General features: G+C 63.6%; 3 protein-coding genes across 3 annotated transcripts; all 3 read left to right on the top strand.

Moving 5' to 3' along the window:
• Nucleotides 1-723: 723 nt before the first annotated feature.
• Nucleotides 724-8,439, top strand: CHLRE_12g547200v5 (uncharacterized protein). The gene is made up of 9 exons (XM_043068900.1): nt 724-4,376; nt 4,487-4,588; nt 4,867-5,546; nt 5,806-5,959; nt 6,253-6,424; nt 6,595-6,771; nt 7,029-7,081; nt 7,172-7,416; nt 7,634-8,439. The coding sequence occupies exons 1-9, from the start codon at nt 1,515-1,517 to the stop codon at nt 7,977-7,979; spliced, it is 4,791 nt and encodes a 1,596-aa protein (XP_042919077.1). The 5' UTR covers nt 724-1,514; the 3' UTR covers nt 7,980-8,439.
• Nucleotides 8,440-11,983: 3,544 nt separating this feature from the next.
• CHLRE_12g547250v5 (uncharacterized protein) lies at nt 11,984-15,701 on the top strand. The gene is made up of 5 exons (XM_043068901.1): nt 11,984-12,247; nt 12,412-12,695; nt 12,990-13,035; nt 13,205-13,249; nt 13,543-15,701. Exons 1-5 carry the CDS (start codon nt 12,070-12,072, stop codon nt 15,534-15,536), a joined length of 2,547 nt encoding a protein of 848 aa, XP_042919076.1. The 5' UTR covers nt 11,984-12,069; the 3' UTR covers nt 15,537-15,701.
• A 102-nt stretch (nt 15,702-15,803) lies between these two features.
• On the top strand, nt 15,804-23,384 carry CHLRE_12g547300v5 (uncharacterized protein). The gene is made up of 17 exons (XM_043068902.1): nt 15,804-16,261; nt 16,552-16,699; nt 16,948-16,998; nt 17,703-17,780; nt 18,084-18,156; nt 18,283-18,386; nt 18,851-18,949; nt 19,195-19,242; nt 19,520-19,638; nt 19,964-20,171; nt 20,333-20,464; nt 20,703-20,853; nt 21,091-21,209; nt 21,466-21,577; nt 21,748-21,842; nt 22,141-22,311; nt 22,515-23,384. Exons 1-17 carry the CDS (start codon nt 15,960-15,962, stop codon nt 22,686-22,688), a joined length of 2,184 nt encoding a protein of 727 aa, XP_042919075.1. The 5' UTR covers nt 15,804-15,959; the 3' UTR covers nt 22,689-23,384.
• The last annotated feature ends 50 nt before the right edge of the window (nt 23,385-23,434 follow it).

Raw genomic sequence — 23,434 nt, 5'->3', positions numbered from 1 at the left:
CACTGATTTCGATAGCTCAGTTGGCGTTGCGGCGAGGTGTTGGGGTTCCGGGAGGTTCTGGGTTGGTGACAGACTGTGACAGGTTGCACGCACTCACATCGTGGCATACCCGACACCAATGATGGATGGTCGATCTACGCACGCGCGAGGTAATGCAGCACCTCACAGGCAAGACCTGTCGTCGGCAACGCAGGGCCCTTGCCTGCCCAGGCCTGCCCTTGCTTGCCTGTCGCTCGATCGGCGCCTGTCCGTCTCCCGCCATCACATGCCGAAGCAGCCAGTTCAATGAAATGTCACATATTCGTATGTAAATGCAGCTGAAGGGACGAAAGAACGACGGTCGTGCAGGCTTGTCACAGTCAAACACACATCGCCGTCGGGCCTCGAAACGTACGTGGCGCCCATGAATATAGTAGATCCAGTAATTGCACATGCAAATAGAGTTTCTGGAAGCGCAAAGATCAGCGCAGTGTCAGGCATGAATCGCCCGTGAATCATTACGACGAGAGGTTTGGCCTGAAGCCAGGTTGAACCAGCATTCGCCGTAATCAAGTCTATTGGTGTTTTGCTAGCTGTGCCCAGCTGAAACCGGGACAAAGCGCAGCGCGGCCCCTCGTGGATACATGACCGCCTGAAGTTGGCTGGCAGACATACACACCCGTTTTAAATTTTGTACAGGAGTTTCCCAGCTATATTTCTGCTCAAGGCACTACGCACTATGCGACTGTATGCCAGCACAGTCCGTCTGGGTGTTGGCCCGCTTTGCCTAGAGGCGCGCAGGCTGCAAGTGGTCGCTCTTGCTGTATGATACTGCATTTATTGCCACATATAGCGTAGGCCACGCCTGTTACGCGCGACTGGTGCCAGGCAGGGCGTTCATACCCAGGAGCTGCTGCGCCTGAATGGCACAACTCCGAAGATTGCTATCTTGCTTTCAGCCTTCTAGTGACATCGGTCAACGTCCAGGCCAGAGGCCAGAGCACGATGGGAATGGTTCCCGGACAGGAGACCGAGCCAGCACAACACGAAACTTACAGCCGGCACTGCAGCAGGTCCCTTGTAAAGGACCAGGGGCAGGCCCTTTGCAGGCGGCAGCTCGCTCGCCCAACGGACCCCAACGGCCATGCGAACACTCGAGTGCCGGTTTCGCTGCGCGCGACTGCGTGGCGGTCCATGCATGCAACATGGAGCAAATATTGATTTCTCAAGCTGTCAGGCTGCCTCAGAGCAACGGAGCCGAGGCGGGGCCCGAAACCAATTGCCTGAAGGCCGGGCGCCAGGACACTTCTCCCGCCAGTGGGCTCGGTCAGTCCTCTCGGCCACGCGTAGGACCACTCAAGGCTGAAGCCAACACGCGAAATGATGAATCGGACTGCACGCCGGGGGGCACGGCGACAACGCTGGACGCCGCCAGTCCGCCGAGCACGCCGTTCGTGCCCTGTCTATTCCGCTCTACAACGTCATGTTCGCCTGTGCGTGTTGCGTTTTTTCCAGCACGTCAATTCCACGTGGCCATGCACAGCGCCGACGTCCGCGCGTCAGAGTCAGCGGCCTCCTCGGGTGCCAGTGGTTACGGAGCCCAAGCCGAGCACCAGGTCTCGCCTGGCTGCTTCAGCCGTACGCAGCACCAGCAGCACATGCAGCAGTACCGTACCCTGGCGTCATCCGCTGTAGTACCGCGGCCACGGAAGGCGCACAGCAGCCTCAGCAGTCGCAGCAAGCACCCGTCCAGCCGCCAGAGGCCACTCAGTAGCCACTTCAGCGCTGAGGCTGAGGCGAGCTCTTATGAAGCTGCTGCTGGAGCCCAGGCGTGTCCAGCTCTTGCCGTCAACAGCGAGCCACGCCGTAACAGCGACGGCTCCAGCACCGGTGGAGGGATGCTACTCGGAGTGCCAGTGGCGGTGGCAGCAGTGCCTGATGCGCAAGTTCCTGCGTGCGTGCACTGCAGCATATGTGGCTGCTCGAATGCCGTCGTCTCCATCGCCACCGCTGCTGCCACCATGAGAACGGCGGCCAGGCCGCCGCCGCCGCCGCACCTGCTGCTGCCCGCCCACCACCTGCCTCTGCAGCAGCCTCTGGGCTTCCAGAAGCAGCAGCAGCAGCAGCAGCAGCAGCAGCAGCAGCAGCAGCTGGGGTTACATGGGGCGTGTGGGCCGCCGCCGGACTCCTCCTGTCTTCACGTTTTGCCGGGTGTCACGCACAGCAGCCATCATACCCAGCCTTGCCCGCAAGAACCACAAGCCGCTGGCTGCGGTAGGTGCTGTGCCGCCGCCGCCGCCGCCGCCGCCGCGCTCGGCTGCGGCGTCGCCACCACGGCGGCGGCGGCCGCCAGCATTACATTCAGCGCCAACACCAGCAGCAGCCGCGCCTCGAGCTTCGGCGGAGGCATTACCAGCCCCGCCATTAACACCACAACTAGCGCCAACATCAGCTTTCAGCGGAAGAGCGCCTGTGCCGCCCTACGCGGCGGCTCGGTCGCGATGGGCGCCGCGGGCACGGCAGGCACGGGCTTGATTGACGCGGGCACGGGCGTGGGGTTGGGCAGCCTGCAGGCGCTGTCCACCGCCGCGCTGCTGCCGCAGGTGCACAGTGGCAGCAGGGCACAACAGCAACATCAGCAGCAGCTGCATGCGGTGTGTGTGGGAGCAGCAGCCGGCCCTCCTGGGGGTGGCAGGGCGCTAGCGGGCCCGCCTGCTGCTGCGCTGGCAGCAGGGCGCGTGGACGGCGTGGGCGGCGGTCTCGCAAGCGGGATGATGGCTGCAGGGGGGGAGGGCGGTGCCGGTGGCGCGGGGGGCGTGCTAGGCTACAGCCGCAGCAGCTATCATCAATTGGGCGTAATCGGCAGCAGCAGCGGAAACGTGAGCCTGCAACTACTGCTGCGGCAGCAGTCGCCGTCAGCCTCTCAGCCGCACCTGTACCCGCCATCTGCGCGCGGCGGCAGGAGCTACCGCCGCGTCGGCACCGGCAGCCTTCCCAGTCCCTTTGACATGGCTGCCGCCGGCGGGATGCCGGTGGCATTGGCCATGGCTCTGGGCGGTGGCGGCGGGGGCGGTGGCGGGGGCGGGGGCGGGGGCGGCGACGGAGCGGTGGCTGCTGCATCGGCCGGCTTCGCTCTGTCTGGTGGCGGCCAGCGAATGCTGCACTGTTTTTCTCCCAGCACCTCCGGCCCCGCAGACGCCATGGGCCGGCCCTTCGACCTCACCATGGGCTCCTCCATGTTCTCCACGGGCTGGGGCGGCGCGTCCGTCTGCGGCGACCCCGGCAGCTACTGCGCCGGCGGTGGCACCTGCGGCGGTGCCGGCGGTGTAGACCAGCAGGATCGCCGCCTGTGGGCATCGGCGTCGCCCCGCGGGGCGTTCTCCTCCGCCTTCATGCACACAGCAGTGCTGCCGGAGTCGGGCAGCTTCGAGGTCTGGGGGCACGATCGCAGTCTGCTGCCGAGCGCCCTGCAGCCGCGCGCGCCCTGGACCGAGGCCTCGGCTCATAGGGCCGCCGCCGCACACGCGCTGGCCGGGCTGGTGCCGCTGCCCGCCATGACGCCGCTGCACCAGCAGCAGCTGCCGCTCCCGCTGCCGGCGCCGGCGGCGGCACCGGTGCCGCTGCCGCTGCCTCTGCCAGTCCTGATGCCGATGCCGATACCGGTCATGGCGCCAGGTATGGGCGCGGCTGCTGCCCTTGGTGCGGCTGCGTCAAAGTCAATGGCGTCTGCTGTGTGCGCCTCGGTCCAGATGGGCGCGGCGGAAGCTAATGTGCCCGCGGCCATCGCCGCTGCCGCACCCGCTGCCCGCGCCGCTGCTGGCGCCCACGCAAGCCCGCAAGATGCCGACAGCCGTCGCAGCAGTGGGAACCCCACCCCTCGAGGTCTGCAACGCACCCTCAGTGGCAGCACGGTGCAAGCCCGTCAGTCCTTTTTCGGCATGCCTGCGACGGCCGTGGCGGTGGCGCCCTTGGGTGCAGCAGCTGGCGCCGCCGCCGACAACGGCCACAAGTCGAGCGCGTACCCTTCATTCGAAATCAGCCCCATGTTTGGAGCCGAGATGTTTGAGGTCGCAAGTTCGCCGCTGCTACAGGGCTTGGCGCAACAACGTTCACCTGCAGGCTCTGCCGCTGGCTTGAGCGGGCGCAAGCGTGCGATTGGCGGTGCTCCTTATGCTTGCGGATACGGCAGCCCAGCCGGCGGCGGCGGCGCCATGGCGGCGGCGGCGAAGGCTGCCAGGACAGCCGCGGCGGCAGTGGCGGCGGTGCTGGCGGAGGTGCAAACGGACCAGATCCAGCTGCATACGCCGGACCTTGAGTCTTGCTGGTCCGACCTGCGTGACCTCACCTTCATTGGATCTGGCGCCAGTGGCAACGTGTACGGCGGCACCTGGTGTGGGGTGAGTTGCGCTAGTTCCTGCTGCGTTTGTTTTCGCAACTTCCATGCGCTGGCAAAGGGTCTGGTGTGAACCAACTTTTGCATGTTGATGTCAATGCGTGTTTTGGCCAGGTGCCTGTGGCTGTCAAGTTCATGCTGAGTGGCGACCGCGACGAGCTGCAGCGCCAGCAGCGGGAGGCGGCGCTGTCGCGCATGGCCTCGCACCCACACCTGGTGCGTAAGGGCCTCGCGCGTGTGCAGTCCATGTGGGGAGAGAAGGGATGCGGGCAGGCGCGGATTGTGGCCTACTGTGTGTGGGCAGTCAAGGTGACAACCAGCGTCCATTGTAGCATTAGCCTACCGTACGTACATTGGCGCTCGCCATCCAGCCCAACGCTGCGCTGCGCTCGCTGGTAACCTTGCCTTACGTACTTGCGTACTCACGCCTGGCACTGAAGCAAGGCTATTACAAGCACTCGTCGAACGCTTCTTTTGCCCCCTGCTGCACACAGGTACAGACGTATGCTGTGGCCGCCGCGCAGCTGACGCCCGCGCACTTCAATGCCTCCGCCAGCCCCTCCGAGCTGCAGCACCGCGCCAGCGGCCTCACCAACACCGACCTGCTCGGCACTTTTGCCGTCGGCGGCACGGCAGCAGAGTTGTACGGCACTGGCACGCTGTCACAAACCGTGTCAATTGAGATGGGGCGCCAGTCGCAGTCCATGATGGGGACGATGGCGAGCGCGATAGGGACGGGGCCGCCGCTGTCCGCGATAGCCGCCGCGGTCGCGCCGGGCCGCGGCACCGGCGGCCCGGAGGAGTCTCCTGCCAAGAAGCGGCTCACGGCGGCTGGGGCGATGCTGGCAGGGCTCGGGAGCAAGGCGGCGGCAGTGGCCGGGGCCGCGGCAGGGCGAGGCGGCCGGCCCAGCGCAGAGCAGCCGGCACCGGTGGGGACTGTGCTGCATCCGTCCGGGTACGACCGCCTGTCGCCCGTGTCCCCTGCCGCCGCCGCGTCCAGCGGTGCGGCGGCAAGCGGCCTAGCCAGCGGCTCCCCAGCGGCGGCACTGCCCGCGCTGCGAGGGCTGGGAGCCATGGGGGCAGTGGGGGCGGCTGCGGCGGCAGGGCAGCTGCAGGCCAGTGGTGGCAGGTCTCCAGCACCCAGCAACCCTAGCGGTGGCAGCTACGCCTGGAGGTGAGACTGGGTGGGCAGGCAGGGTGGCCGCTCAGCCGGGGCTCGACTCCGACGAAAAGGAACGAAATGGGCATGCCATATATAGCACCAGGCTGTGGAAGGCTGAAATGCCTAGAGCCTGGTCCGCTTACTTCCAAGGGCATGGATGCATCCTGCGTGTCTTGTTATTTCGTGGCGAGCCGAACACCAAAGCGCCTGCCGGACCTGCTTTGCTAACCTGGCTTACTTGTTTCCTTTCTTCTCCGCCGCCCTCGTTCAGGACGCCGAATTGCCATTGCCGCAATACAGCCTCCTCGAGCCGCGTCTCAGGTGCCGGGGGGTCTTCCGAGGCGACGCCCTTCGCGCCGACGACGACGGTCCCGAGCAGCGCCATCAGCACCGTGGATGAGGAGACCGTTGCGGCCCATATGGAGGTCAGGACGCATGCACGGCGCGAACGAGAGAAAGGGTGTCACAGGCTGCTGTGAAACCCTAGCTGTTACCTTCTCGGTAGTGGGGGCGTACAGGAGACAGGCCTGGCCCGTCTTCCCATCTTCCCCCGCTCCCTTAATTCGCACCACTTGCTTGCCCACGGCGGGGTGTCTACTTCTATTATTTTAGCGTGCCAACCCATGCCGATGCCTCGCCTAGTTACGCATTGAAACGCCTTGCATTGGACCTGCACCTCCTGATCTTGTTTATCGTGTTTGTTTCCCTAATCTCACAGACGGGCGCGAGCGCGGCCGGCAAGGGCGTGGCTCGCAGCGATGACTCTTTTGACCTGGGGGCGGTGGAGCTGCGCGGCTGCGGCCCGCTGGCGTGTGTGCTGCAGATGTCTGACGTCCTGGCACACATCGGCGCGCTGCCGGGGCAGGGGCTCACCGTGGTCATCATGGAGGGTGAGCTGCGAATAGTTGTGTGTGTTGTTGTGAAGCAGTGGAGCAAGGGGCAGATAAGGTATGCGGCGCGGCGTGCGTGCTGTACGCAAGGCAGGCGAACGAGCTTGCTCAACCCTGCTGCGCCCATGACTAAATGTGTGTTGCAACCTGTGCCCCCCTGCTCCGGGCAGTGATGGACCGCGGCTCGCTGCACCGCTGCATCCACGGCGGCGGCATCTTCACTCCCGGCACCTCCGCGCTGGAGAAGCGGCACCGCGTGCGCGGCATGGTGCGGACGCTGGTGGAGGTGGCCCAGGGCATGGCGCACCTGCACGCCAGCGGCCTTGTGCATGGAGACCTCAAGCCAGGTGCGGGCGTGCGCGCAGTGGCAGCGATCCGCCGAGTGCGTTGACCGCTAGGGCAAAGCAAGGGGGCGGGGCTGCGCGTGTGCGCGTGCTGCGGCCTGCGTGCCGCGACCTATGGCGCTGCACCTGGGCCAATGGGCTTGTGTTGGCCCTGGGTCATGGCCCTGGGGCGTGCCCAACCCTTGCTAGCTGTCCGCTTACTGTCACTTCCTGCTCGCCCATTGCCTCCTGCCCGCCCCCGACGCACTTCCCGCCCGCAGCCAACGTGCTCCTCAAGAACGCCACACGCGACCTCCGCGGTTTCTCAGCCAAGGTGAGCGATGGGAGACGCGCCATTCGCTCTGTCCCGCTGTGCTGGCCGCTGTCACAAACCAACACCACACCGGCCTTACTGTATACGCAGGTGTCCGACTTCGGCGTGTCTCGGGCCCTGCCCGACGGCAAGTCCGCCACGGTGTCCGCTGAGGAGTGGGGCACCGTCATCTACACCGCGCCTGAGGTCTTCAACGGCAGCATCTGCGCGGCCTCCGACGTGTTCTTCTTCGGCGTGCTGACGTGGCACCTGACCACCGGCCGCCTGCCCCACGAGGACCTCAACCCCTTCGCAGTCATGTTTGCGGTGGCCAAGGGGCAGCTGCAGCTCGAGTGGTGAGCGCTTGACTGTGTGTGTGTGTGTGTGTGTGTGTGTGTGTGCCGCCGGCGAAACCGTACGTGTTGTGCCGGCGGGCTTTGGGCTTGGGATGCAAACAAAGAGCGGGTTGACGTATGCCTCTTCGCCACCCCGCCCTCCGAACCGCCACACAACCGCCTCGCAACCACCACTCAACTGCCCGGCCTCCCCTTGTCACCACCCTTTTGTCATCAGGCCTGCAAACGTGCCGAAGCCACTCCGCAAGCTGGGTGAGCTGTGCATGACGCACGACCCCTCAGAGCGCCCCACCTTCAACCTGATCGTGCGGGCGCTCATGAAGTTGGAGACACGCATGCGGGAGGTGTCCGCAAGCAGTCCTGTGGCACTCGGGCTGCAGCAACAAGTCCGTAACGGAGGTGGAGGTGAAGGTGGTGGAGTTGGGGGTGGAGGTGGAGGTGCAGGTGGAGGTGGCTCCATCCGCGCCGCCGCCTGTTGCTCAGCTACGTTGACGGCGGCCACGCTGCACCCCTCCGGACGCAGCTCACGCACTCAGCACTCAATCTCCACTGGCGTCGCTTAGGGCAACGCACCTTGCCGGCAGCTGCATCGGGAGCGTGTGCAAGGCCCCCACAGCACACGGCGGCTTCACAGCACGCACGGCAGCCCTACCCAAGCGGCCGGCACGGATGGCATGGCAGCTGCTGGGAAGGCCTGGCTGACGGGGCCTGGGTGGCGGGGCGGGCCCGCACGTGTATCGCAGCCAGGTTGTACCGTGCGATGGCCACCTCAGGCCTCGCACACTCATCGTCCATGTGAACCTGCTCGCAGCATCGGCTGTCATTGCCCTTTGCAGTACCGGCATGCTTGAGTAGAGAAGTTAGTTGCCATCACGCATGTAGGTGCCCTTTAAGCAGTTGGGCGCATCTGCGTCAGTTCTTAACTGAATGGGGGTTTTGCTTTTCGCCCCGCCGTGCTGTGGACTTTGGATTGGTGGACGGGCGATGGGGCTTGCGTTGCCATTGATTGATCTGCCGCACCTGCATCACCCGGTGACAAGGTAAACATTGTCACCTTAGTAATTTTTGGTGCATGCTATGCATTTTTGGGGTTGCACATTACCGTTACTGTAGCCTTCTCGGGATGCCGGACACGTCAACATGTAATTGATGACGTGATGACACGTGACGGCACGCTGGTACACAGCTGGTGCAACACACATGAGACGCGTGTGAAAGGCTTACGAACGCGCAAACAGAGCAAGCCGGGAGCAAGGCAGCTGACTGGGCTGGCGATGTGACTGGTGCTGGCGGCTTAATTGTAGGCACAGCCTGGGAATCGTGACCACCCGCTTGCAATGACATATGTTCACATGTGCTGCGCTTGCGCGTGTGTGTGGTCCTGGTTTCTGGTCAACAGCTGGCATTCGGCGCTGGTTCGGGAGTTTCCTGACACTAAAGAGGCACTTCTGTGCCTAGCATGACCTGAGAGAGGAGAGGCTGGGCATCCAGAGACTGAAAGACATGCTCCGGTTTCGCATACACTAAAATATACCGTACGTATTTTGCAATGGTTAAGTGTTCGCGTTGAGCCGCTTGGGCCCGTAAGGGCCTAACGTCACCGATAGCGTCCTAGCATGGCCACGGCTCTGACCGCCCACACTGCTGCTTAAAAGATTGCCTTGCCAAGGCAGGGAGATGGGGTTTGGATTTTTGGGGCTTTGGCGTTCTGACGTTTTGACCAGAGACGAGAGTTGCACTGACTGCGGGAAATCTTTTTCTACCGGCAGAACGTGCCATGAGAACGGGACCGCGTAGGCTGGATGCCGGCCTATGGTGAGCGCCAAGCTATGGGCTGATTGCGCGCATCACCATCTGCTCGCTCCAAGATCTGCTCAGGAGATGATTGGTGGGAATAAATTCGAAAGATTGACTTTCGCGTGATCTAAGCGCTGGATGTTTTGACCGGGGTGAGTGAGATGGCTGTAAGGTTTTCGGCACGTGACATGCACGCGTAACATGGCACGTTTGCTTTATTCCGCACGCTTGCACACACGTTGTGTACAAGGCCACGGGGGCCCAGCCAAGCAACATGCCCGCACTGGTATTACAATCGGCGGCACTGTCTGAGGCGAGGTAGGTTTTCCCTGATATTGCTGGTCCTAGCTAATTACGCGTTGAATGCGAGGCGGCACTGTGTTGCGCAATCCTTCAAGCGATAGCGAGCGAAAAAAGCAATAAATGGATCGATTAATGCTTGCTTGGAGACTGGAGAGCAGATGAAAGGATGGGCAGCAATGCGTGTGCCAGAGGTGGGTTGTACGGCAGCCATCGGATGTTGACTTCTGCGGCCCCTGATGACTTGTGTGAAGTGATGGGGGCATGTGTGGTGCTTATCCTTGGGCCGGTCGTGCTAGCAGCGAAACGATGCTCTTTATTCGGTGCGGCACCTGCCAAAGGCGCGGGGCCTGTGGGGGACTGCGCGGGGAGGCCGGTGAGTTATGGCCTAGGGTTTTGAAAGGTGGGGTCTCTGATATCTACAGGAGCATGCAGGAGCGGCGCGGGTGCTTTACTATGGTGGCTGTGCCGAAGCCGCGTGAAGGTGCCAAACTCTGTAAGGTGTGCGGAATTGGGATTATCTTACGATCAGTAAAGGTTGGCTGAGAATGTTTGAGACGTGGAAAGAATACACATAATTCCTGATTGATAGATTCTATGGAACGGGTACTTGGGTTTGCAGTAGGGAAGGGCTGACACGGCATCGTGTGGACCAAGTACGCAATGTTGGTGATGGTAGTGAAAGACAAGCGGTGTTAACGACGAACATACCGTATGTAGATGAGGGTGTGGGTCTGGACGCGGGCGTGGGCACACATAGGTATGGGTGTGTACGTGCTTATGTTGCGTGTGCGTGCATGCGTCTGGGCTCTGTCTCCACTTGCCCTGCGTGGCTCGCTTTCGAGTCTTGATTTCGAAGGGTCTTGATTTATAATAATAGGGTGAGGATAATAATTTATAATAATACTTTGCCTAAAGTAACGTGTGTGTTCAACACTTTGCTAGGAGTGTGTGGCGTGTGTGACGACCTCGGAATGCTGTGGACATCTGTAGATAGGACTGGAACCCTGACTGGGGCTCCCCCAAGCTGCACACGGTACAGAACGCATCCAAATTTGGAGCGCAACTTCTTATCGCCGCATCGCGCGGCCGGTGGCATGTGCACATTCGTAGCAACGGCGCTCCGCGCCATCCTCCACGCGCGCGCGTTACAAGGAGCTTCTCTAGTGCGTTGCATTCCGTATGGCTCACGGCTGATCGGTAAACGGCAGTTGTTGTGGCCGCCACGGCTGCTATGGTGGGGCCGCGCCGCGGGAGGTGATCTGCCTCCCATAGTGCGGTGACAGGCAGACGTGTGTGTGCGACTGCTCACGGACCCTAAGGACATCACAATGGGGCATGCAGGGCTAGCTGCCAGCGCGTTTCTTTCTTTCCTGCACTGCATGCTGCTGCATGCGCCTGTGGGTTTATTTGATTTGCATGAGACGGGACGTACTTGGATGTGGCCACTGGCCTGGGTAGAATGCACGGTACACAAGACCTGACTAATTAGGTCACAAGTAGTAAGGGTGGGTCGCCGCTGGATGGCTGGCTGGCAATAATCAATACGATGTCGATTGTCGACTGGTCCGGCATGGGCCCCGGCAGCGCTGCACGCAATCGTACGTGGTTTCAAGCACGCGCAGGACGGCCCGTGTCCATGTGTTGGTTGGCCATGTAGTCCTCTTTTCGAGGGGTATGCTAGGGGGGATGCATGGTTGGGGACGTCTGGCACGCTGTGCTCGCTGCGCTCGCAGTGACCCCGGACCTTTTACGTCCGGTTAGGAGTGGGTGCTGTGCGATGGAAATGGGTATAAGGAGTGGGTATCGTGCGATGGAAAGGGTACGGGGGATGGGTGTTGTTTGTTACGTGAAGTCGCGCACTCCTAACGCTGGGCCGCCGTGCTGAGAGACGCTCGCTGCCGCTGTGCCTGTTGCGTGTGTGAGTGTCGCTTTGGCTGTCGTGACAGGCCGGCCACGGCGATTGTGTACGTGGGTTGAGCCGCAGATTGAATGGTATTGGTGTGGGATTACGAGAACCACATCTGAAGTGGGGTGTCCAACGAATGTAACAAAGTGAAACGCAGCTGCTGTGAGCCCGGTGTGCGGTTATCCCTTGCGGCTCCGGGGCAAGGCAAGGCATGATGCCTATGCCAGCCCGCGGCCCCGCGCCCGCACTCTGCCTCTGACCCTCCTGCTCCGTTAGTTGCATGGCCCCTTGCATGGCCCGCGCCCGCGGTGCCGCTTGGGCCACATGACGTTGGGGCGACTGGCCGACTGCCGTCTGTGAGAAAGCCAGCAGCGATGACATGAACACAGGGCGCGAGGTCAGCCGCGCAAGATGGAAGCCGGGGGCGGGGGCCTGCAGGGTGGGCCCAGGTGCCCTGGGCGCTGCCCGGCCGATGGCCAGTGAATGGGGCTGCTGGCACAAATCACCATCCATGACAATCACCTTTTAAGTCATCCCCAAACAATATTAACCTATTATATGTTCATGTGCAGAAACCTGCATAACTCACAAGGATGCGCGCGCACCTTTTAGTTTTGCATCGTGGTGGCAATACACCTCGTCCACTTATGCATCATGCTCATTTTCAATGGCAAACGCATCGCCAGGGAACACGACGGGCGGTGGTCGTGGCCTCGGGCAGCACCGGGGCTCCATCGGAAGCTGCCTTGCGCCAGTCTGCTGAGGCCCTGCTGGAGGCGCAGCTCAGACTTCTGGAGGCAGAAAAGGAAGAGTCCCTGCAGATAGGTGCGTTGCTCGCTTTTGCAAGTCCATCGGTCTGTGATAGCGCTGTTGGGTGGCCGCACGCCGCACCCTCCTCACCGGCACCAACCTCCTCGGCAACCAAATGCCGCTGACACCCGTTGCCAACCCCTGCACACACAACCACAACTATAATTTGCAATCCACAGCTCAAGCTTGCACGCAGCGCAGCAAGCGCTTGCTGGCTCGCCTGGACAACTTGGAGCAGTACAAGCAGGGCTCTGGCATGAGGGCGGGGCCCGGCCCGGGCTCGGCACAGGGGCAGCGACGGAGCTCCGGCGGCAGCAGCAGCAGCAGCAGTAGTGGCAGTGGTAGCAGCAACAGCACCGGCAGCCGCTACACAGCGCCAGGCAGCATGGCAGGCAGCAGGGGCGGTGGTGGCAGTAGCAGGGCGACGCAGGGCGGGCCGGCGCCAGACCCTCTGGAGTCTCAGGTGCGCAAACGGCTGGGTGTTTATGTTGCTAGAGGGCTTAAGGGAAAGGAGAATGCCACCATACTGTATATGTCTGTATGTACATGTTTGTCTTCGCATGTCAGCTTTAGTGGGTGAGGGGGTCGGTCGTGGCGTCAACCTGGCCACCGTACATAGTTTGGCTGCGGCGTGCGTGCCAGATTCCGTGGACGGTTGCAGTACACACGAGCCAATACCAGGCAGCTTTCTCATGTTGCCACTCTTCTTCGTTTGATGTTCCTGCCGGCTGCATTGCGCTGTGCCCGCCTGCTGCAGACAAGGCGGCTGGTGTCGCAAGCACTCAACCGCAACATCGCCCGAGGTGGGCCCGTGGGCACTGGGTGGCCTACAGGCATCCGCCCAGGCTGCTGTGGGCGGGTGCTGCAGGCCGCGCTTTCAAGCCCGGGGAACAACGGGTTTGCAGGGATGTCTAGTGTGCTTTAGCTGCAACGCCTACTGATGTGTGAGCATTGCGGCCCGTGGGCGTGCAGGCAAGAACAATGTGGCCCTAGCGGAGAAGCTGCAGATCTACATCCGTGAGTGGTGGTGGCGGAGGTGGCGGTGGGAGGGGAATTATTGGGGCGCCTGCCACGCAGCGGCAACTAGTCCCGTGCTGAGTGTTGCGCTGGATCCCCGCACTTGGATCTCGGTTGGGCTCCTCAGCCGATGTCTGATTGTCTTTTTCCGCATGTGCTGTCCCCACGCTGCGCTACGGTAGCCGCTCACTCAGGCCCCACGTATCCACCAGTGCACCCCAACCCCCATCGGATGCTCGCAAACACCCACGTCCACGCCCCGCGCCGCCACTTCCCTGCCCGCGCCCTCGCAGATCTGCTGCAGGACGAGCTGTACCGGGTGCGGCGCGGCGACAGCCAGCTGGCAGCCCGCGTGGTGCGCCAGCACAGCGCATGCAGCACAGCCACGTCAGGCGCAGGCGCCTCGGCTGCTTCGGCCTCAGGCTCGGCCTCAGGCTTGGGCTCGGGCTCCGGCTCGGCCTCCGCCTCGGCGGCTGCAGCAACAGCAGCACCCGCAGGACGAGTGGGCGGGCGGCAAGGCAGCAGCAGCGGGCCTAGCAGCACGGCACGCACCGCCAGCACCAGCGCCAGCGGAGGCGACCCGCCCAGCGGCACAGCAGCCGTGAAGTCTGCAGCAACTAGCGCCGCTGCCGCTGGTGATGCGCATGGGACTGCTACTGCTGCTGCTACTGCCACGCCTGCTGTATCGCCAGTCTCCCACAGCAGCAGTAACACCAGCACAGACAGTAGCAGCAGCAACGCGGTGGGCAGCGCCTCTAGAGCAGCTACTGCAACGGCCGCCAGCTCGCCGCCGCCGCCAGCCCAACCCGCTGCCACCATCGCCGCTGCCAGCGACAACCTCACCGCTCGCGACGGCGCCACCAACGCGACAGTCGCGCCTCCCCACTCGCCGCCGCCTCCTCCTCCTCCGACGGACCCAGTGCTCGCCGTGTCGCTTGCCTCCGCGGGATCGCTTGGCAGCGGTGACGACGGCGCTGGTGCGGCGGGCGGGCCGGAGGATGCTGCCGGCCTACGGCGCATCTTCAGCCGCACGCGCACTGCGCAGCTGCCAGGTGATGAGGCTGGCGAGACAGAGGCGGAGCACCTGCCAGAGGCAGCGGTGGCGGCGGCAGCAGCAGCAGCATTCGCGCCTGTTGAGGCGGCTGCGGCAGCAGGGTCGGCTGAGGCAGGAGGGGCGGCTGAGGCATCGGAGGCGGTTTCGGGGGCGGCTTCGGAGGCAGCAGGGCTCGAGGAGGGCGGTGGCAGCGCCTCGCCTGTGGCTGGCTTGTCGCTGGAGGATGCAACTGCCACGGAGGGAGTAGCGCCCACAACTACACAGGTACCTGCGCCTGCAACCGCTCCGGAACCCGAGCCGGCATCAGAGCCGGAGCCGAGCGGAGCGGAGCCGCCGGATCGGGTGTGTCGGGGCATGAACCTGGAGGTGGCTCGCAGTCTTGCAGATGACTCCGAGAGCGCGCGGGGGGCGCTGATGGGGCTGCTCAGCCCCGCAGGCGGTCTGCTGCCTGGGCCGCTGCAGGCGCTGCAGGCTGGGGGCGGCGCCGCCGCAAGCCTGCTGCCGCCGACGCCCTCGCCGGCTGCCGATGGAGCAATGGAGGGAGCGGACCTGTGGGGAGAAGCGGCGGGCGCTTCGGACAGGGCCCAGCCGCCAGCCGGTGCAGCCTCGCTCGCGTCTGCGGGGTCAGAACCAAAGTTTGGGCTGGAGTCCGGTTCGGGGGTTGAGGAGCCGGGCTCGGTGAGTGCTAGCGAGGGTGCAAGCAGCAGCGGCAACGGCCGGGACGCGGGCGGCAGCAGTGCGGCGTCTGTTTCCACGTCGTTCGGTGCGTCTTCTTCAGCGGCGGCAGCGGCGGCGGGCAGTGCCTTTCGTTACGCCTTGGCAGGAGAGCAGGTACCGCAGCGCACGGTGCGCGTGGCCCAAACCGCCGCTGCGGCAGCGGCGGCCGCCGCCGCCGCCACCGCACGGGCTCGCGCCGCTGTGGCGGCTGTCGCCGCGGCGGAGGCGGCGGCCGCAGCGGCCGTCCCGTTCCGCGCCGCGGGCTCGGGCGATAACAAGGCGTCTTCGTCCGCCGGATCAGCCTCGAACTCTTCATCGCAGTCTACGGCTCGGTCGCCTTCGGCATCGTCATCCGCAGGCGCAGCGTCGAGGGACGTGGCGGCGGTTGTGGGGCTCGTGACGGCCCTGACGTCGGAGCTGCGGCGGCGGGGCTATGTTGGGTGCGAGGACAGCGTTGAGGAGGCGGCCGCAAGGCTGGAGAAGGTAGTGGCGGCGGCGCGAGCAGCGCGCAACTAAAAGAGGTGGTCGCCACTTCAGGATGTGTGTGTCGTGGATATGGAGACCTGGCAGGAGCCAGGGCGCACCGCGGCGGTACAAGTGCAAGCGGTGTTGTGTGTCGACGGCCAAGAGCCATGGGTGCTTTCAAGATGCACTGAAAGTCCGGTGTAAACTAATTGCAAATAGCTGGGCAACCCGAGCCTCGCCCACGGGCTTCCGGATCAACGCATCGAGATGGCGGTTCGGAACTTCGCGGCTGGCCCTTCGGCCCGGCCGCATTCAAACCTATAGCTAGATCTGCACTGCAAATTCTGTAAAGCGCTAGGCAGCACAAGCCCATTTGGACAATTGCGTAAGAAGTGCACCGAGACTTGCAACCGTCTTTTTTGCCAACGCATCCGCATTTACCGACAAATTTGACATCATACAAGCTAGGCAGTCATGATAGGCTTCCTATTGGGTACTGCGGCAATCTGTGCCCCTCCGCACATCGGCGTGCCATTGGGCTTGACGATTGCGGGCGTAAAAGCTATCGCGGGTCGCAGGCGCAATGCCCGTCAGGCAAAGCTGCATTCGTCGGACTCAGAGCAGAAGCTGGAAGCCAAGTTCGAGAAAGTCCTAGCGAGCGAGGTGGTTGAGCCGGTGGAGCTCTCATGGACCGGCCTGAACCAAACCCTGAAGCTCAAGGACGGAAGCACCAAGCAGATCCTCAAGGGCGTGTCCGGCGTGGCTCGCCCCGGCCGGTGGGTTGGCTGGCGGGTGATGACGGGTGCCTCACGCGGGTGCCTTGGGGAGTCAGGCGCGGGCCACGTGACGTCTAGGCGTGGTCAAGAGCGTGTGTGACACGCGCGCAAGGCGCACCCGCCCCACACACCACCGCCACCGCCTGCTCCTTTCTGTGAGCCTTGGCCTTTCCTTGATACCCGGGCTCAGAATAACCATCCGTCACATGCGCTAGCCATCCGTCACATGCGTGCCACGCACGGCATTGGATCACTCTCCCCTGTGTTTGAACTCCATGTCCGCCCCTCAGGCTGGTGGGCCTGATGGGTCCCAGCGGCAGTGGCAAGACTAGCCTGCTGACAGCCCTAGCCGGCCGCGTGCCTGCTGGATCCAAGATGAGTTTGACCGGCAGCCTGCTGGTCAATGGCATGCCGGCTGACGAGGCGGGCCACCGCCAGGTGTGTATGTGTGTGGCGGGGGTGAGGGTCGGGGCACGGGGTCGGGGGGTTTCGGCCCCATGCTACATTGTACCGCAGTGGTGGCGGCAGGTTGGGGGCCTGAGGGCTGAGGGCTTACCAGAGGGCCAGAGGGCCAGAGGGGCGATGGCTATGCCAGGCCCGCCCCTGTATGTTTGGGTGCGGAGTGGGGGCGCAAGCAGAACCGCTTCACCCGCACACGCCCCTCACATGCACATGCTCCCCCACAGGCGTTTGTGCAGCAGGAGGATCTGTTCTATTCCATGCTCAGCGTCAAGGAGGTGAGGGGCTGGGTTTGGAATTGGGGATGGATGTTCAGGTTCTAAAATGAATGTTTTAGGGTTTGGGGGGTTTTGACAGTTTGCTACATACTACGGCTTTTAAGTAGTTGCACATGAGTCAGCTAGCGCCAACAACTTCCGGCTCAGTGGAACTGACATGTTGGAAGCGTTCTACCCCGTCCCTGCCCTTTAGTGGACGGGGAGCATTACATCCACCGCGTTCCAATGGTTGATGCGGAGTCCTAGATGAGCGCAGAATAGTCGCAACCCTGCCGAGACTAAGACACGATGAGGATGGGGGTTGCGGTGGTGGGGAGTTTGCTGGGGGGGGGGGTCTGCGGACGTGTCAGGTTGCGACGAGTGGGCTCCGCAAGTACTACTTAGGCGTAGGAAGGCAGCAGGACGGCAATACCGTGTGAGGTCAACGACAGAGGGCGCGCGGATGCAAGCGCCTGGGGCCACGCGCGCCGCCCACACGGGCGCGTGCACAAGCACACACACGCCCTGTTCGCGCCCATGTCGCATGCCGCCTTATCGTACCGCCGGATCATTTTCGGAACAGCTGCAACACCAACATCCGTGCACAAAAGCTGTCCTACCTACATTCCTTTCCGTGTGCTCCCGAACACCGTGAAGTTCCTATGTGTTTCTTTCACTTCTGCTCCCTGACACCCACACACGCACGCACACCTGTACCCCCACAGACGCTCCAGATGGCTGCTGATCTGCGGCTGCCGCAGCAGATGAGCGCCGAGGCGCGGGAGGCCTACGTCAACCAACTGGTGCGGTGGGGTAGTCTAATCCAATTCCAAAAGCGGGTGGTTTTGAAAGGGAGGGGAGCCAAAACAATCCGAAATGGAGGGGACGAGGCAGCGGTGTGTGGGCGCGTGTGCATGTGAGTGTGATTGTGTGCGGGCCGTGTGTCTCTTAATATGCTGGGTAGGCCAAACGCGCGCGTGTTTGCACGCATGAGCGTGCCGTCACATTTGACTGTCAGCCGCCGCCGCGCCGCGGCCGCAACACTGTACGTACGGCAACACCATCGCCGCGCATTCTTGTTTCCCTGCGCCGTCCCCACTTCACAGGTGGGCGTGCTGGGCCTCGCAAAGGCCATCGACACCTGTGTGGGGGACGAGAAGACCCGCGGCCTGAGCGGAGGTGAGGCGAAGGAAGCCAAGGCCGGGGGCGGGGGCGGGTCGGGGCTGCCCAACAGTCTCCCCCAAAAAGATCGCTTACCCATCTAGCTGCCCAAGCCCATCCACCCGCCCGCCCCCTCACCGGCAGGCGAAAAGAAGCGCCTGTCCATCGGCTGTGAGCTGGTGGGCTCGCCCTCGCTCATCTTCTGCGACGAGCCCACCACCGGGCTGGACAGCTTCCAGGCGGAGAAGGTGCGGGGGCGTGGGCTGGATGGGGCTGGATGGGGCTGGGGGCGGGGTGTGTGCACAGACGGGGGGGGAGGGTGCAAAGATGATTGGAAAAGCGGTACAGTATGCACTGAAGGGGAGGGGGGGCGGGCCGGGGCCGGGGCCGTGCTGTGCGTGACGTCTGTTAGGCCCACAGGTAGAGGGGAGGGGGGGGGCGTTGGTTTGTGTTCAGTGGTGGGTCACGCTGACCGGTGCTGCACTGGCGCCGGGGCTGTCTGGCGCCCTGGGCCCCCCGCTCACCCCTCAGGACCAGTCACACGCCCAAGCTGTGCACTGCATCCGCTTGGTCCGCCTGGTCCGCCTGGTCGCCCTGCAGTGCCACACGCGCCCACTGCTGCGTCTCTCTCGTGGCGTCAACCAGGGCCCATGTTTACTCAGCCTCACTCAACCTCACGAAATCTTACCGCACCTCCTCCCCGCCGCACCAGGTGATGTCCACGCTCAAGGGCCTGGCAGCCAGCGGCCACACAGTGGTGGCCTCCATCCACCAGCCCCGCTCCTCCATCTTCGCCATGTTCGACGACCTGGTAAGAGATGTTGGGTGGGTAGTTGGCGGTTTGGGTTTGAGGTCGGTCGGTTTGAAGGCTTCCACTGTGCTACTTCCAGCGGCTGCCCACGCCTTGCCGTCCTTATCGAGCAGATCTATGGCATATCCATACTCTTCCGCCTTAGCCAGGCGCCTAAGCTCCCCCCAACCGGATTGGTTCAACGTTAACCCCCAACCGCATGCCGCGCGCACGTACTCCGCACCCCGCACACGCCGCACCCGCAGGTGCTGCTGTCAGAGGGCCAGCCCGTGTACAGCGGGCCAGCCGACCAGGTGCGTGGCGTGTGTGTTTGTGTGTTTTCACAGCCCCCATCGTAAGGGAACGCATCCCGTCTCTCGCCTTCGCACGGCTGCGCGAGGACTCCAACGCGATCCCGCCCCTCCTCGCCCTCCTCTCCCTCCACTCCCTCCTCTCCCTCCTCTCCCTCCTCTCCCTCCTCTCCCTCCTCCTCACCCTATTGCTCTTTGCCCCGTACTGAGGATGTCGTAATCAACTCCCACCCATTCCCACATCCTACACACACACACAAACATCCTACCACACGCACAGGCTCTGGCGCACTTCGAGGCTCTGGGCCACGTGTGCCCCGAGCACTTCAACCCGGCAGAGTTCCTCGCGGACCTCATCTCACTGGACTTCGCCTCCCCCGAGGCTGAGGCAGACAGCAGGTGTGCGGGTGTGTGTGTGTGTGTGTGTGTGTGTGTGTGTGTGTGTGTGTGTGTGTGTGTGTGTGTGTGTGTGTGTGTGTGTGTGTGCAGGCTGGAGCCGTGCCGCCGTGCGGTCGTACAAGTGCTACACCGTACTTGCATGTCGTGAAAGAGCCGGGTCCCGGGAAGCGGGGCACCAGGGCTTGTGCACAAGCGGTGATATGGGGGTTGGGATCGGGCAGGGCGGCCAGGGCCTCTCCTGGGCCTGGCCCTCCCACCTTGGTCCCAAAAACGCGAAAGTTTTGTGCATTCCACCGTCGCACATGTGTGTTGTGATGGCCTGCAGGGCGCGGCTGGACAAGCTGGTGTCGGCCTGGCGGGCCAAGGAGGCCGCCGCCGCCGCCAAGGCCGCCGCCGCCAAGAAGGCCGCCAGCAGCAAGGACATGATGCGCCGCACCGCCAGCACGGACCTGGTCATGCGGCGGGCGGCGGAGCTGCCGCGCGCGGGGCCGCTGCGGCAGCTGCGGCTGCTGCTGGTGCGCTCCTGGCGCCAGGTGGGTGCGCGGGGCGGGGCGTCGTGTGAGCTGTGTGTGTGTGTGTGTGTGTGTGTGTGTGTGTGTGTGTGTGTGTGTGTTTGGTGTGTGTGAGGCGAGGGCTGCTTAGCCGCCTGCCCCGCGTCCGCATTCACGTGTGTCGTGCCCTCCACCGCCCCCAGGTGGTTCGTGACAAGGCCACCAACGTGGCCCGCGCCATGTCAAACCTGTCCTCCGCCGTGGTGTTCGGAGCCATCTTCTTCCGCATGCGCCGCGGCCAGAGCAACATCCAGGACCGCATGGGCCTGCTGCAGGCGAGCCGGCCAGGCGGACGGGCAGGGCCGGGCGTGTGTCTGTGTGGAGGCGGGGGGCGAAGGCTGGGAGGGCTTGCTAGGGAGTGCTGGGGCGGCTCGCCAAGACGCCGGGGCGGCTGTGTGGCTACCGCACATGGCGCCATCATGTACGGTATACGCGGGCGGCAAGAAGTGCTCTTGGTGCTCATTTGCTCTCCCACAAGTACCGGTACCCTACCTCCTGTCGCTCCTGCCGCAGGTGGCGTCCATCAACACAGCCATGGCCAGCCTGGTCAAGACGCTCAACATCTTCCCGCGCGAGCGGACCATCGTGGCGCGCGAGCGGGCCCGCGGCTCCTACAGCATCCTGTCCTACCTGTCTGCCAAGCTGGCGGCGGAGCTGCCCGTGGGTGAGTGCACCGCTCGTGTGTGTGTGTGTGTGGCGCTGCTCGGCTGCTCATGGCGCAGGGGCGCGTGGGCGCAGGAGGCAGTTGAGCAACTTCCTTGCGCGCTTTTGCTCGATGTTGACTTGCTCGGGCGATTGGTCTGAGCTTCAGTCAAACCCTCCATCGGCCATCAGGACTACCTCCCAAACCCATCCACAACCCCAACAACCAACCCCCCACTACCACCACATGCGCGCACAGGCGCGCTGTTCCCGCTGCTGTTCGGTGCGATTGTGTACCCGGTGTGCGGCCTGCACCCCAGCCTGCCGCGCTTCGCCAAGTTCCTGGGCATCCTCACGCTCGAGTCCTTCACTAGCCAGGTGCGACATGACGCGTGTCGCATGCCGCGTGCCGCGTGGCATGGAGCTGAGATAGCAATAGGACGAGTTGGGCCGGTCTGGGCAAGGAGGCAAGAGCCCATGGCTGCTGCTACAGGAGGTGGCAGCAGCAGCTGCGCAACCTCCTACCAGCTCTCGCCCCTCCACCATCCTGCAAGCATTTTGTGCGCGCGTCCTCGCTCCCCGCGCCCCTCCTCTCCACCGCACCTGGCTCTTGTGGCCTCGGCCCTGCACACAGGCTCTGGGTCTGGCGGTGGGCAGTGTGGCGCCCAGCACGGAGGCCGCCATGGCCATCGGGCCCGCGGTGATGCTGGTGTGGATCGTGTTCGGAGGCTACTACGTCAACGCGGGTGAGCCGTGGGAGGCTCTGGAAGCGTGGGAAGTGTTTCGTGGCCCTAGAAAAGACGCATGCGAAACAAAGCACAATTACCGTATGTGTGTGTTACCTCACCTCGTGCTCTCAAACACACACGCACGCATCCTGTTGCTGTTGCTGGCCCTCCCTCCCGCACCCACGCAGACAACGTGCCCGCGCTGTTCAAGTGGCTGCCGCGCGCCTCGCTGATCAAGCAGGCCTTCGAGGCGCTGTGCGTCAACGAGTTCCCCGGCCTCCAGGTGAGCGCGGCTGACAGCTGCTGAGCTGCGGCTGCGGCTGCTGCATATTTACAACTTGCCTTTCCAGCCAGCAGCCTACCTTGTGTAAACGGATACCTGTGCAAACAAGCAGCCACGCCTGCGCTTGCCAACTGCATCGCGTTGTCGCTACTGCGCACCGTGTCAAAGGAGACACAAACCTCACCTCACCTCACCTCCCCCCTGTCTCTCCCCCCAACCACCGTGTCAAAGAAGACGCAAACCACACCTCACCTCCCTCATGTCCTCGCCCGCTGCGCCCCTGTTGGGTGTGTTGTAGTTCGACGCGGACGCCAATGGCGGCGGCATGCGCACCGGCGAGCAGGTGCTGACGTGGCTGTCGTTCGACAAGTCCACCATCCCCGCCCGCGCCGCCAGCCAGGCCCGTATCCTGCTGTTCTACTACTGGGCCACCTTCTGCATCCTGCGCGCCTCCTCGCCGCGCTACCAGGTGCGGACTGCGGAGGCTGGGGGCGGAGCGAGGGGCAGTTGCGGTACCTCACGCACGAATGCGGGGTCCACGCGCTACATGCAAGGGACTCGGCACACCCTGCGTCGCCCCAGGTTCTGACAGGCCAGCTCCGAACACCATGCACGGTGGTGCCGAAGCGCTGACGTCCGCCCACCCTGTCTTGTCCTGACAATCCTCCACAGTCGGTGCGCCCTGGCACGTCCGCCCCCGCCGTGGAGGGGGCCGCCGCGCCCGCCGCCGCGCCCTCTGCCGCGCCCGCGCCCTCGCAGGCGGATGGCGCCGCCGCCGCCGCCGCCAAGGCCAATCAGACCAAGGACGCGACGCCGGCGCCGGCAGTCAAGTCCGCCGCGGCGTGAGGGGCTTAGCGCGGCTGCCTGGTACGACCGGCCCGGAGTGTGAAGTAGCTTGGTGGCTAAATAATCCAGGGCAGCTACGTACCGTAGCAGGAGGTGTGCGGGACGAGGGAGTGGATGTAGCGGGTCAGTCCTTGCCATGTTGTTGATTCACGCGGAGGTCCGATTGAGCTTGGTGTGCACTCTGTGTGGGCAGGCTGTCATGCGAGGGTGGCGGGGCGTTGATTTTGGTCGGGGGGCAAACATTCCGCCCATTGAAACAGCGACACGGGCAGCACGTGGCCACGGTACGGGCGTACGGTTAACTTGACGTGCTGACCGGTGCTGACTTCCTAAGCATATGGCTCCTAATCCGTTGGCAAGCATGCGCAGTTGTTTACATACAAGTTGTGTACGTGCGTCCTCTGCGTTCCACGAATGCTTTACAATGGGTTTGCAGGGTTTGCCCACCCTCGCCGCGGACTGTCAGTCTGTCACATTTCAGCCAACCGGGGACATCCAAGGACCAAGGCTCTCTCGCGCTCACCTCCCTGCTCACCGCGTTCCAACACAAAGCATCAATGCGTTTGGTGTACGCCTATTACCGGAATGGTGTACGAGGGCTAGCACTGAAGAGATCGCAAAGGAGGCGCGTGCAGATGTGCATGACTGACGCAGGCCATGCCGAACTTATGAATGCGGATGTAACAGAGGGGACAGTCCCAGCACCCGGCCATCACATGCGAAGTGATGGACTTTTTGCAGACCGG

The sequence above is a fragment of the Chlamydomonas reinhardtii genome, chromosome 12, assembly GCF_000002595.2.
Source record: "Chlamydomonas reinhardtii strain CC-503 cw92 mt+ chromosome 12, whole genome shotgun sequence".
Lineage (NCBI taxonomy): Eukaryota > Viridiplantae > Chlorophyta > Chlorophyceae > Chlamydomonadales > Chlamydomonadaceae > Chlamydomonas > Chlamydomonas reinhardtii.
This window is presented reverse-complemented; position numbering and strand designations above follow the sequence as displayed.